This window comes from Trichogramma pretiosum, unplaced genomic scaffold, assembly GCF_000599845.2.
Source record: "Trichogramma pretiosum strain Unisexual culture from Peru unplaced genomic scaffold, Tpre_2.0 scaffold110, whole genome shotgun sequence".
Taxonomy (NCBI): domain Eukaryota; kingdom Metazoa; phylum Arthropoda; class Insecta; order Hymenoptera; family Trichogrammatidae; genus Trichogramma; species Trichogramma pretiosum.
In genome coordinates, this window is record NW_019640835.1 from 266,427 (window position 1) to 280,795 (window position 14,369).

The window sequence follows — 14,369 nt, forward strand, 5'->3', positions numbered from 1 at the left end:
TTGTAATATTATAAGCATTAATACTACAAATTTAAACTCATTGCATCAAAAGTGTATAAAAATTTATATATTTGCATTCCGATTATTACCAAAAACTATACAGCAAATTTTCGACCGTACTAGCATGCATCCTGAAAATTTCATGTGAATTAAAAAAGCAGCTTTTGAGGCACGGTAGTTAAGACAAAAACTTTCAAGTTGTGCAAAGGAGACTTACGCTTCGCTCAGCATAAATACTAACATTCATAACAATGTAAAAATTGATTTACAATTATAATTGTGAACACAAATGAAACATGCATGGTAAAGAAGACAGCTACTTTTATTATGTATGATAAAAAATTGCATAACCTTACCCAGATAACATATGTTATGTTGGGTATTTCCAAAATAACAGATGTCGGTAAGTTAGAAAAGAATGTGATTTTTTATCATGCAATGATAATAGTTTTACAGCTTCTACTGGTAATACAAATATACATTACGGGATAATAAGATGGTCGTCAATAAAAAATGTATATCACTTGAAGGTAAAATGTATTGACATTCAGAAAAATGTTCATCTTTTGAAAGTGCTGTAAGACAAATTAAATGTTGAAACATTATTTTGAAACAAATATTAACAATTAATTGATATTAGTTCTGCTTTTAGTACTACTTGGTACGATATAAAGCTGAGATTACACCTAAGTTTTTTATTTTAAATTAATACATTTGACATTTTATAAAATATATACTTACAATATATCCAAATACTAAAAAATATTATCTTCACAAACTATTGTATAAAATAGCACTCATATCAAATTAAAGAGTCAACGCAAGATGTCTCCACTATTCATATTTTTGATAAGATAACATTGGAGTTTAAATGTTCATAACAAGAAGTGAATAAATTTTATGAATAAATAAGTACTTATTTAAGATTGTAAAATAAAAAGTTCACGAAAAGAATCTATAAAATTCATATTTTTGTTATTGTCATATGTCCAAAGAGGTTTCATGATATCCAATGTGTGACATGAACCCTGATGTATAATACATAATTTCTTTTTGGTCCTAATTCAATTATTATTTCATATTTTTTGAAGAAGTATTGAATATTTTTACAACTTCTGATAAAAAGTTAAGTTGCGAAAAGTTTCAATGTAAACCATTTATGGAATAACAAATGTACATTTTAAAGACAGTGTAAACAACTCTTTTAACCCATTAATAATACGAACGATATTTCTGCAATTTTTAAACTTGCAATTTTTAAAATTTTAAAATTAAATAAAAAAACTGTTAAGCTTCAAAGCTTTTTTAAATTGGTTCTTAATATTTTTCGCATTGTCTTGTAATCATTCCTTTGTCATTCATCACAGACGAGTTTAATCCATCCAAAAATGCCATTCGAAAATCAATACGTAATTAATCTTTAAAAAAAACTTGAGGCTCATAGAAATATCTGTATGTAAAGAGAAAGAAAGAAATTTCTAAAAGTTGAACAATTTTTATTTTTTATTTTAAGGCCCTTAAAAGAATAAAGTGAAACCGACAATACAGGTGCGAGAGATGAGAGATAACTTATGGAATAATTACACGTGTATACGTAAATGATAAATAAGTTATGAATAGTGGATCGATGCTTAAAGAGCTATGACAGAAACGTTCAAAGTTTGTTGAAATTAAAAATAAAAAGAGCAAGTCAATGCAATAAAATTTAAAGTGCATGCACAAACATAATCTAGAAAAAATGTACTAATCTACCTGTCGATAATATATTTTATTCTTTGTTCTGTGACATCTAAATATCTGATAAGCTCATGACACCCGTTTTGAAGGGGGTGACAGTGATACTGATAGATGATATTTCAACTACTATGAACACGTTCCGACTATGGTTTGGGGTTTCCGATAATCTTTGCTTTTTAAAATCGTAGAACTATTAGTTACTTATTTTATCAATGTTGTACTAATGTATTTATAACGATCGAAAGTTTTGGTATGCTAGTATTGAATTATTTAGCTCATTTTGTCTTTTGTGTGTGTGTGTGTGTGTGTGTGTGTGTGTGTGTGTGTGTGTGTGTGTGTGTGTGTGTGTGTGTGTGTGTATGTTATAAGCGTTCAGTGCAAATAAGTTTGTTTGTCGTGCCTTATTCGATTTCTTAAAATATAAATTATAACCTTCAAATTATATTCATGGCTGAAAGCTAAGCACTAAAAGCACACCTTGTAATAATTTTAAATCTTAATTTTCTTGCACGGATAGGCGAAAAATCAATTATAAATAGAAATCAAATCAAATCTCGGAATCCACAGATACAAGACCACGCTTACGCCGCGGATTTATGATGGCTTTATTTAATAAGACATGTTTTAAGATTGGTATGAAATTAACACGTAATATTATGGCATACAATTTTATTAAGGGATCGTCCACGCAGTGCGATTTATCTGATATGCAAAACTCGCAGCCATGCACGAGCAAAATCAATATGCTTCAAATTTAGGATCAATCTACATCATTTAAATTTTTGCTATATGTTTTTAACTTCGTTTCAAATTTTGAAATCAACTTTTCTTATTTCAACCTTCAAATGACCTTGAATATGAGCAAATCCAGATAAACTGACGTCAAATCCGGACATCGGATTCGACCACAAAAACATCAGGTCTACTAGACCTGGTTAATGGGCTTGAAAATGTTTTTCATTTTGTGTGAACATGCTATATATCTTCTAACGAATATCGATGTATAAAGGAGATGCTAGATTATTTAAAAAATGAGGAAAACAATGCAATTAAATTTGAAACGAAAATGCGCTGTATCAACCTAGTGAAAGTAATTTACTAATCTACTTGGCGACACTTTATCTACCGAATCAAGGCATACTATATTGAAAAGTTGCATCTCATCACGTCAGGTAGATACAGTTAATGAGTTTGAAAACACCTTCCCAGAGCTGAATGTGATGAATGATTTTTCAATGATCATCCGCCACCTCGCGCATGTACCTCTCGCAAACTTTCACGCGGTGTTTCCGATAATCAAAATATAGGTGTTTTACGTCACAATTCAAAAAATTTGTTAATTACTTATTTTATCAATGATACACTAATGGATTTATAACGACCAAAAGTTTTGGTAGAATGATATTGGATTATTCAACTCATTTTCGGGACTCTAGTTTTCGGTGTCAACCGCTTTTTCTTATAGTTATAAAATATATTAAAAATATCATCTAAAGCTATTTACATACTGAAAAAACTGTCATTTATTGCTTAAACAATAATATAAATGTATTACTCCTAACTTTTTTGTAAACCCGATATAAAGAGAGTAAAAACACTTTGAAACCCCAAAAAATGTTTTTAAACTTGAGAACCATCAAATTCACGGAAAAATTGCATAAACGAAAAGCATTAAAAATTGTTGAAAGAATACGTGAACATGTTTCAGAAGTTTTTTAAACATTTTAGATTTTTCAAAATATTGTCAAAAAGGTCACGCGTACTCTTTGGAAAATTTTAAACCCTGTTTATTTCAAAACATTTTTCCTCAAAATTGCCACGTATATCAGGCATTATAACCATAAGCCGCCCCCTCCCGACGTTAGGCACCGCTACATTGAAGGTAGCATCTCAATTCGCCAATTCGTTGCTGTTTACCTCGCTAATAGTCATAAGTATTGATACTAGATCTCGAATACTGTCGTAGTAATCCTGTTGCTTTTATGAATACATCTGCACTAAAATTCTCAATTTTTCTCTATTATTGCAAAATATACTTTTTTCGATTTTTCGGTGTTTATAAACCCTCAATTAAATAATAATTTTTAAAACTAATGTTCGGATTGTCTATAAATTAAAAGATATATTTTAATAAAGTTCGAAATTTTTTAAATTATTAATAAATGTTGATTCAGTATTTACAGACCAATCTATTTTTAATAAAAATGAATCTTCATTATTTTATTTATTATTATTTTATTGGTATATCTGACAATGTTACAAGTGAGTAAAATATTTGTACAATATTTTTTCTAATGTAATACTAAATTTACTTTCATAATATTGATGCAGAATTACGATGATATCGCTTTTTCAAAATTTATGAAGAATTCAGTAAACTATACTATTGTAACCGTGCAATTGAATTCTGGAAGTAGAGAAAATTTCATTTTGAAAAGCCTATGGTTTATATGTATTTTATATTATTATATTATAAATTAGCCTGTTCAACTTGTAAATGAAATTTTACTCGGGTTGTCCTTTTTTTAAAAATAGAAGCGATTTTAGGTGGTTATACTTTACGGCGATTACATACTAGTTATTCATAAAAGCGTAATAAATAATGATTTTTACTGATTCTCGAATATGACTGTGTCTTCGAATGTCATTGCTGCTAACGCGTACTTAAATAAAATAATTAATCTTCAAACCAAAACCTATGCAAAAATTTAGAAATGGAAATCATCATCTGTTTAGGAGCTAAAAATAATATTATGATTAATCTGACGATAATTAGATTTAAAAACATGCATTTTTTAAATAATTTTCATTTTTCTTACTCTGTGTTGCCATTAATGTCATGTTGACAGCTTGATTAGGTTTTTCAGTCACTGGTTTTTTTGGAATAGACGGTTTTGAAGAAACTTTGACTTGACAAGTACCTAATAATACTTGAGAGTCCTGCAATAAACTTAGTTAATTCATATTCCTTTTTTTCTGGATTTAAATGTGCTACTCACTTTCGCTTCTCTTTTTTGGCGCTGAAATATATTTGAAAAATTTTAAATAATAATAACAAATACTATATAACATAGCATAAATAGATATATCTATCAAAAATGTAATTGGAGAATTGACTAATGGGTTATTCATCTAAAAAGTTGAATCAAATAAATAATCTGTTCAACTGTTCAAGAAATAAGTTTCGAAAGAATTCAATTGAACCATTTTTTAAATTAGTAACCGACCCATTGATTGACCGACATCCAGTGAATGACCGTTTTTGAATATTTTAAAAAATCTTTAGATTTTTTTTATAGCTGTTCTCAATTCTTTTTCAAACGGTTCATCTTGTTTTTCACCTCCAATTATTTAGCAAGGAACAAATATAATTATTGTTTATTTAAAAATGATTATTTATTGGTAAAAGGAGTCAGACACCGGGTAAAAAACAAAATTTTTCAAAACTTCTCTCGTTTTCTGTTAAAATAATGAATACTTCTTTGACTTTGTATTAACGTATCCAGATGAGATTTATAACATTTCTATGTGCTCACATACCGGGCGATGATGATGCGGACGATGTGGCATCGGAGGTCGTGGGCGCTACACAATTCGATAATTAAACATTTTAGAGATTATTTTGACTGAATAGTATTTTTACTAACCATATGCATAGGACGTTGTGGCTGCTCATCTTCTTCTAATGATGGTTCTATCGTTGTTGTATGTCGTTGGTGTTTTTTTGCACTATTTATTGAAATAGCTGATATTAGAAAAATTAACATGCACAAAAATATATGGAATCGCATTGTTCCTTAATTAATCTGAATGAAAATGTGAAAACTACTTCTTTGCACTCGCGATGAGCTCTTCCAAACTGAGAGAATTAAACTTTTTTAAAGGCTTTATAGTTTTTCAAACGGTGAAAGTTGAGTTTTTTTCATGTTAATGAAGGCTTGTACGATTAATTTATAAGTGTTCCTTCGAAGCTTTAGCCAATTAAGTTTTTTCGGTGCGATTTTGCCGCAATTTCTGTTCGAGTGAACATTATCATTATACACGCGATAAATTTAGTGAGTGTAATCGGTAATTATGCAAGCTGCTCCATGATATTCTATGTGCATGATTATGATTCAATAAGCTGTGGATCGTTAAACTTCATATTTAGTGAAGTAATATAATTAACTAATTTTATATTTACAGTGCAGACGTTAACTGTAATAGTTATGTTATTTTATATTTTCTCTACGATAATTATGACATTTCCTCTATTATATCTTGATTTAAAGAGAAAAAAGTCGCTCAATTAAATTATTTTTATAAAACATTTTCTAATATTGTTAAGAATTGTGGTTCATTTTTTCTACTTTTGACATTCTCCTGTCAATCAATAACAGCAGTTTAAAATTTGAAAGTTTTACTTATTCCATAGCAACTGATATATCAGAGATTTTTGTATAGATTTTTTATAGACCAGTATATTAATCGAAAAATGTATGGACATTTTTGCGACAAAACCGGTCTAATACTGCTTCGTAATTCAAGAGATAATACATTTTTATAGATTATAGATTTTAACTTTAACTTTCTGCCTCGAACGTATCTGTAATTATGAACTAAGATGGTAAATTTATTATAAAATAATTCAATAATATATTGAATAATATATTAAATATTATTAAATATTAAATAATGAAAATAATCGCATGAGTGTGAGTGCATAATAATATTGAATATAATTCAATTAGATAATCAAATTTCCACCTTTACTGTTATGAAGTGCTAAAATTTTACAAAATTTTCATAATTGAATAAATTAGGATTTACAACATATTAATTTGATTATATTTATTTGCGTAACTTCAAATTTTATTAATTTGTATATAGACATAAATTTGAAATTTTCATTTCGGTATTTAGGTATAAATATCATAGTATCTTATGGCATATTGGAAATTACATAGTTGAAGATTTCATTTTATTTTTCTTTGCATGAATTATATAGAAAAATATTTGGGTTTTTGTAAGCTTTTCTATACAAGGACATGACTCGGAAACCATATGGATAATTATTTCATGGCAATTCATGCGAGAAATTACATGGATTTCCTTGTATTAATTCAGCAACATTTACCATGTAACGTGAACTTTTCTACTTGCAATGTAAACATTTAAGACGTTTTTTATCTTAAGATTTTACGGCTGTTGCAACTTCCTCATTCAACTTATCATCAACACATTTATCGATAGCTTCGTTAGTTTTGTCAGTGATATTTTTGTCATCAAGGCAATTTTTCGTTAGCTCGAGAACGTGTTTGAGTTCCTTCATCTTTGGCTCGTTTGTTAATTTGTCATCCTTATTTTTGCTCCATTCGACTACTTGAAGCTGTTGATGATAATTCAGTGGATTACTGAAAATGTTTAGTTGACGCAATGTTGCTGGAAGATGCTTGACAAAGTCCGTCGGTAGAGCAACTAAATCGTTTCCGCGAAGATCCAAATTTATCAACGCTGGAACGGACTTGAGAAAATCGATTTCGATACTGGCGATGCGATTGTTAGCAAGATTCAGCTCCAGCAATTTAGACAAATCTCTAAACCAAGAAGCTTTCAGGACCGTTATTTCATTGCGAGGCAATACCAGGCCTTTCAATTCTCGTAGACCTGCAAGTAAAATCGAATGTACATTATAAAAAGTTAACTTCTAGCGCAAATATCTGAATCTCATACCTTTGAAAGCTCCATCTTCAATTTCGGCTAGCTTGCTACTCCAAATTTCAAGTTTCACAAGTTTGTCGTAAAATTTAAGAAAAGCTTCATTCTTAATTTTTTCCACTGTGGACATAGAGAACCAAATTTGCGAAATGTTGCCTTTTGGTGCCTTTTCAAGATCAGTGGCCAAATCAATTGATTTCACGCAGACCCATATGGAATAGTTTCCTGGTTGATTCATCTGTTCCACATCCATATCTTGGGATTTCAGGGGATTCTTGCGGTAACAAAAAGCCTCGGCCATTGCAGCCATGGCCAATAGGCACAGGCAACATTTGGCCAGGCTACTTTTCATTTTGCTGTCTACTTTTTTTTCTCAATGATCTTAACTCAACACGTTCTGCACGCTCAATTTTATTATGCACGACTGAGCTCGTCTTAGAGTTGTACCTAACGTTTTATAAGAGGGGATGGTGTAAAATGCTTAGAATATTTCAATCTCGTTCGTCGGGAACGATTGATTTGATGATTGCGCTCATGATTGTAGCAACGAGTGCGCATACGTACATGTCATTTATTGCGATAAATTGAATAAAGGGGATTTTCGAAGGTACAGGCAACGCGTGAGGTACAAGAAGATCTGGAACGGCGAATGTCAATGCATAATATAATTCATTGTAAAAGCTCGTTTAGTCATTAGAGCTCGCGACTGCTGTACGATGACTCTATGGAGGACTTTGCTTTTATCTAGTGAATAAAAATGCCCGAAAAGCATTGATTTTTTAGTCAAGGTCACATACGATGATAGTTTGTTTCATAATTGAAATTCCTATTCTTGGTTACTTCAGCAAAATAAGCTGTGTACTATGATATACACCGATGATCTAAATTTCAATTTGTTTGAAAAAATAATTTTTGTAGACTAGAGCCCGTAAAATACCAATTGCGGTATTTTGCTCCCCGAAATTATTTACCCTCTTGAAACCGGTAAATTAGAAGTTTATAGTTTGCGAAGTGTTACAATCTGTTTGATATAATATTGTAACCTGGCTGAGTAAGATATTTCATATACCCTTTTACCTTAATATTAACTGCTATTAAAAAATCGCATCAAAAATATCAATGACGGATACTTGGTAGGACTTTCAGCTTAATTAAAATGAGTAGTTGTCAGCAAGTTATCGCTTTCATAAAGTTTACAGCATTATTAGCTTTTCATTTTTGAATTTATTTTTTCGTTTTAACTAAATTTTTAGTTGTAATTCTTGACGACGCGGCATTTTTTTAATAAACCATCAATAAACATATTTTTGAGCTTTCGTATTTTCGGGGATATCCAAATTCTCGAATATACGAGGTATCCAATAAATTATTTAAAAATAAATTCAACAACGATAAAATGATGCAAATTATAAATTTCACTATCAAAAAAAGGGGAAAAGATAAAGGATAATTTTTAAATTCTTCATTCATAATTAAAAAATAAGTGTAAACATATTATTTTATTGAAATTCAAAAATTATATGCACTTAACATATGCCGCATAACTGAGCCATACAAGAAGATACTATTGCAAATCTCTATAAGTTCTCATTTTTTGAAATTAACATATGCAAATGAAAAAATTGATCGAACAATTAACAGTAAGAATTACGCTGATTTGGTGTCGCTCGAGTTCTTATCGCCTTCCAAAAGCTTCGGGAATTCGATGGCCTTTGTCAGCTTTCCTTGCATGCAGATGTCCAACTCCTTGGCATCGTCTTTTTTCTGTAACGTAGCTTGGCATTCTTTGATCAATTTCGCAGTGTCTCGAAGCCCATCGATCGAAGCGCGCGAGTTCTTAACGATGGACGGATTGGCGTTGGCGTAATCGATGACTTTTACGCCTTGTCCCCACTCGTAAGGATTCCACTGAAGACCGGCTTTCTTCAATTTCGGCCACTTGTTTTTCATGGCGTCGATGTCAAAGTGCGTTAATTGATTTTCGGAAATTTCGAACTCTTGAATCATGGGAGTGTGGTCAAAGATAGCCGTATCGAAAACTCGAATGACGTTGCCGCTCAAGTCAAGGCTCTCTGGAAATCGTAACGGTCATTAGTAGAATCAGGCGATAATACAAAGATTATTCGACGATGACAGATACCTAGTTTATCGAGATCCTTGAACCAACTCTTTCTCACGTCAATGAGACGGTTTCGACGTAGAATGAGGGCTTTGAGTTCGGTAAGGCCACGGAACGCCTCCTCGTCGATGTCCTCGAGACCCGAGTGCACGATGCTGATGCCCAAGGCTTTCGTTCCCAACTTTTGCAAATCGTCCTTGCCGATTTTCTGGATCTTGCTGTCGCGGAAATCGACGTTCAGGAGCTTCATGTTGTCCATCGGCAAACGAGCGAGATCGGCTTTCATGTCTTGGCTGCGAATGCAGGTGTAGGCGTCGTGCTCGTTGGGCGTCGTTACACCCCTTTCGAGTATACAACCGGCCTTGACACTGCTGGACAGCGACAGAAGCGCAACGGCCAGAGCTGTTCGAACAACAACATTTCCACGATGATTTTGTTTTTTTGCGGGGAAAATAAAGAAATAAAGCCGAGGAAAAACATTACCTGAGAGCGCAGCTGCCGACGCGCGAGCCATGCTTGAGCAAGAGATTATAAAGCACGAAAGTATATTATCAATATGTATGAACGATATGCAAATTGATTCACGCTGCTCGAGCTCGATAAGCCAACTGCTGTTATGGCCAACGACGAAGAGCCGCCGCAAAGCCCGCGTCGTCAATTTATATAGGTCGAACTAGATTTGCAAGAAAATCACGTTACAATGCCTCGCGCAAATATATGTCATATACGTGCATCTCGAAACGAGAGTGACGGTGGACTCTCGGCCCTTGATCTGATGATGATGATGACGATGATGATGATTATCGTGATAGACTACGTTAACGGTACGCACACGCGCACGCGTGACCTGATCAACGTATACCGCCGTGAAGTACATCCATTGATCAGTATATTTACATGGAGCACTGTCAGGGACAGACGTATTGGGGATTTTCCAACAAATTATCGGGTTTAAGGTGCCGAGTCGTTTCCTCTCGCTTGGATTCATCTTTGTCATTGGAAAACATATTAAATGAGGCATTTTCAATGAATGAAAGCATCGAGACAATGCATGTGTTGAACAAGCTTTTATTTTGTACAATAATTGCATGGATATTACGTCTTCAGAAATTAATTAATATCTTATTTTTTAATAAAAAATAAAATATTCATGACTGTTTTTGAAATTTGCTCACAGAGAAACTTCTAAGCCTCATATTTCACCGATTAACGAACAAATCAAATCGACCAAGAGCCTGGCTTCCTCATTTTTCTTGACTTCTTGCACTTTATCCGACTGAATAACTTCCTTGATGTGAAATTTGATAAATTCCAAGGATTGGATTTTTAAATCCTTTATATTATGTCTATCAGCGATGCAAAGAACTTCATAAGCATTATCAACTGACAAATTTTCGCTCAAAAAATTTTCACACTCACTTTTGAGGCCTTCGATTTCATACTTATCAGCCGCGGCTATCAGTTCGCAAGCCAAAGTCTCCATGTTTTCAACCCAGCCCAGGTAAATGTATCGTAACAATTCGACGAGCACGTCGTAATGAATATCGATTATATTAACGCAATTCAACTTGTTTTCTAACATTTCGTGACTAAACATTGCGCTGAACGTCGTACTTGCAGAGGCAAGTATAGCTTTGTGCGCGTGTACCACTTTTCCGCATGCAGTCTTTAATTTTATATCGCTAAATTTTTCACAGAGAAACAAACTCTCTACTTTCTGCTCTTTTGAAGTTTTTTCTTTGTGGATCAAGGCTTTTGCATCTCGCGCAATGGATTCATATCCTAGGATTACGGTCAATTTACAGTGAATAGTCACACAATCGGAATTGGAAATAAAGCGAATGAAATCTTCTTTCGTACAAAAATCGTTCCAACCTACTGAGTTCCAATTCTTGGTAAAGTTGATAAATTTTGATTTTTCTAGTGTTATCTCATTATTTGAAATAGAAAACGTACAGTAGACCTCCAGTCCATTAGTAATGTCAGCTACCTCATGATGCAAACACAAAGCAACCGAATTCACGTAATCGGCATTTACACCCGCTGGAAATAAAATTAGAGAAAAAGTTTTCACTTCGTTTTTGCCAACTGTGAATTTTGGGGACTCCAATTTTTCTCCAGTTTTTTTGCGAATCAAACTGTAATCGCTTATGTACCACGTGTAATTGCACATTTTTTTACTAACACGAGTGTAAGCCCGCTTATTTTGAACAAACATTTTAACCACGAAGCGAAAAACTTTGAAGAATTAATTTATTTCTTCATGAAACTCGATGTGATGCTACAATTGAAATTTGGAGTAACAAGTATCGTCTATTGCGAGTAAATGAAGACTGAAAAATCTTCGAGCAGCTATAATACAATCGACTTTAACGTGTGTTGGCGGGTATTGTTCGTGGACTAAATAGAGCAACATCGAGCGACACACTGAGATTTCCCACGTGCTATTGTTGACTAACCACATGTTAATATTTATTCTTTAAGTCATGACACTATTTTCTATTTCATTATATTTGAATCAATTTGATTATTATATGACTAATCGCGATTCGCATGCTTGAAAAATTTATTTTTCATATTTGCTTCTTGCTTTGAAAACACTTTATTAACATTTTAAAAGCGATGAATTAAAAAAAATCATGTTTTCACTTAAAATATTTTTATTTCAGTTTTTATCAGTACAGAGAAAATATGTTGAACAGCTAAAAAAACTTGTAATGTTTCGGTACAAAAATTTCTTCATGTATCTGCAGTATAAAATAATCAATCTGAAAAGCTTTTTAATTTGGCTTAAAATATATAAGTTATTGAAAATAAAAGCTGAAACGTCCATGAAACATTTTTCGTTATGTGCTTCAGTTTTTGCTCGAGATAAAATGTTCACAGAATCATTTTCATTATTTTAGTTCTGTTTACTAAAATCTTTATCCTATAATATATCGAAAATCTGTATCAATAAATACATTAATAGTATATCAATATTGTTAGAATAAGATAAAAAACTCAAAAATACAGAAAAAACGAATGATATGAACAATAACATATATTTAACTAGAAAAGATTTTTACTTGAGAATAATTCAAAACGGTATCAAGTATAGCTACCAATCAATAGATTAATAAATAAATTCATCTCAAACCGCTGGTGAGTTTACAGCGATAAATTCAAGAGTTCAAGATTACTCTAATGAGCTTGTGAAAGTTTTTGACTGCTCCGTCGTATTGAACGATAAGGTGACATAGGTAGAAGTTCGTGGCGTTATTGTAGTGGAAACGAAATTATAAAAATTGTGGAAAATATCGAATCACGCTCACTGGTAAAGATAAAATTTATATTGGCGCAAGTATCTGCGCACAACTGTCATAATAGAGGCACATACAAATTCAGACAATCATCGAGGCTCGTTGGGTTAAGGATCTTTTTTGGCTGATTTGTACAGCCTGTACACCAGTCATTGGGCCGGCTGAGCTTGCACCGCTGTTTCCAAAGCCTTGTTTTCTTCGCTCAGAAGCTCGACTTTTTCCTCGTACTTGCCTCGCAAATCTTGAAACAGTCTCAGCTGCGTCTGGTATTCTTTTTTTAGATCGGCGTTCAATTGCACGGCCGTGTTCATTTTGTTGAGCATGCTGTTGTGACGCTCGCGTTCCTCGGAAATTTTCGTCTCCATTTTATCCACGTTCTCCTGGAGATTCTTCATCTCCGTGTTGCGTATGTTCAGCATGTCCTTGGTAATGGCCACGACTTCCTTAAGCGAGCTCACTTGCTTGGTTAGGGCGGATATTTGGCTCTCTTGATTGGCGACGCGTCGCTCGCGATCCTCGAGGGCAATTTTCGTATTTTCCAAGTTCAATTTCAATTTGTCTAACTCGAAGTTCAGATCGCCCGAGTCGTTTTGCTTATTAGTCGCTTGATGAAGAGCTGATAACTTCGATTCGGCCTCCTCGAGCTTTTTACGGAAAGCGTCCCTTTCGGCTAAGCATGCCTGAACATAATTAAAATCGCAATGAAAATAAGACCGCCCGCGTATCTTTAATAGATGATTATACATTTTTTCAAATACATACTTCAAACGCTGCTTTTAATTTCACGACTTCATTCGTGGCATTGCCATTGCACGACGGGGTGGCATCGATGCTCGCTTTATCGTTCTTCTAAAATACAATGAAAATTTGCACCTTTATTAGTCGATCTCAATTTCGAGTCATCGTTCAATATTCAAGTAAAATCATTTACTTCGCTTTGAATTTGTGAATTGTCGCCCCCCGCCAGTCTTGGACATATTTCCGGTACTTCTGTCGTTTGATTTGGATGCATTTGAGCAGGGACTGCCATTTCCGTATTCAAAGGTAGCTCAGTAACTCTTTTGGCACCATCACCACCGGCACTATTGCACACAGTATTTTGGGTATTTTCCATTATACTTTTTTGTATACAACAAATATCGTGTAAACTGAAAAGAATCGATAGTGTCCCTTGAAGTTTGTTATAAGAAAAATTGTATAGCTGAATGTTATATTCAAATGTTTACGGAAAAACTCAAATAAATAAATTCCAACACTACGGAAAGTATTACCTCGGTAATTTTAATTTTTTTTTATCGAAAAAGTATGCGAATAAAACAATTATTATTTCGGAGATACTATCTCAGCGTTGTGCGTATTAATACTGAATTGTTAACCATAACGTTCGCATTCGCGCTATACCAACTCAATAAGAAAACAGATTATTTTTGGAGAGCCCCTTTGGACATTCTATTCTGGTAATATTACTTTCTAGCCGATTACACCGAAATCTATAAATATACTCACTCGCAAAC

General features: G+C 33.0%; 5 protein-coding genes across 6 annotated transcripts; all 5 read right to left on the bottom strand.

Annotated features, from left to right (window-relative positions):
• Positions 1 to 4,252: 4,252 nt before the first annotated feature.
• Positions 4,253 to 6,449, bottom strand: LOC106649298. The gene is made up of 5 exons (XM_014366634.2): positions 5,385 to 6,449; positions 5,278 to 5,322; positions 4,737 to 4,757; positions 4,557 to 4,677; positions 4,253 to 4,476 (listed from the first exon to the last, which is right to left on the bottom strand). The coding sequence occupies exons 1-5, from the start codon at positions 5,526 to 5,528 to the stop codon at positions 4,415 to 4,417; spliced, it is 393 nt and encodes a 130-aa protein (XP_014222120.1). The 5' UTR covers positions 5,529 to 6,449; the 3' UTR covers positions 4,253 to 4,414.
• Positions 6,450 to 6,566: 117 nt separating this feature from the next.
• On the bottom strand, positions 6,567 to 7,892 carry LOC106649295 (leucine-rich glioma-inactivated protein 1-like). Its single transcript, XM_014366625.2, has 2 exons — positions 7,450 to 7,892; positions 6,567 to 7,383 (listed from the first exon to the last, which is right to left on the bottom strand). Exons 1-2 carry the CDS (start codon positions 7,784 to 7,786, stop codon positions 6,908 to 6,910), a joined length of 813 nt encoding a protein of 270 aa, XP_014222111.1. The 5' UTR covers positions 7,787 to 7,892; the 3' UTR covers positions 6,567 to 6,907.
• A 1,014-nt stretch (positions 7,893 to 8,906) lies between these two features.
• Positions 8,907 to 10,202, bottom strand: LOC106649294. The gene is made up of 3 exons (XM_014366623.2): positions 10,037 to 10,202; positions 9,575 to 9,955; positions 8,907 to 9,506 (listed from the first exon to the last, which is right to left on the bottom strand). The coding sequence occupies exons 1-3, from the start codon at positions 10,065 to 10,067 to the stop codon at positions 9,082 to 9,084; spliced, it is 837 nt and encodes a 278-aa protein (XP_014222109.1). The 5' UTR covers positions 10,068 to 10,202; the 3' UTR covers positions 8,907 to 9,081.
• Positions 10,203 to 10,500: 298 nt separating this feature from the next.
• On the bottom strand, positions 10,501 to 11,875 carry LOC111694629 (protein roadkill-like). The gene has a single exon (XM_023463510.1). The coding sequence runs from the start codon at positions 11,769 to 11,771 to the stop codon at positions 10,746 to 10,748; it is 1,026 nt and encodes a 341-aa protein (XP_023319278.1). The 5' UTR covers positions 11,772 to 11,875; the 3' UTR covers positions 10,501 to 10,745.
• A 468-nt stretch (positions 11,876 to 12,343) lies between these two features.
• LOC106649296 (CAP-Gly domain-containing linker protein 1) lies at positions 12,344 to 14,197 on the bottom strand. 2 transcript variants are annotated; one of them, XM_014366626.1, is made up of 4 exons: positions 14,127 to 14,197; positions 13,787 to 14,003; positions 13,618 to 13,704; positions 12,344 to 13,535 (listed from the first exon to the last, which is right to left on the bottom strand). In XM_014366626.1, exons 2-4 carry the CDS (start codon positions 13,967 to 13,969, stop codon positions 13,005 to 13,007), a joined length of 801 nt encoding a protein of 266 aa, XP_014222112.1. In that variant the 5' UTR covers positions 13,970 to 14,003; positions 14,127 to 14,197; the 3' UTR covers positions 12,344 to 13,004. The 2 variants fall into 2 exon arrangements, with proteins under 2 accessions (XP_014222112.1, XP_014222113.1); XM_014366627.2 differs by lacking the exon at positions 14,127 to 14,197 and having other exon boundaries at positions 13,787 to 14,113.
• Between the last annotated feature and the right edge of the window lie 172 nt (positions 14,198 to 14,369).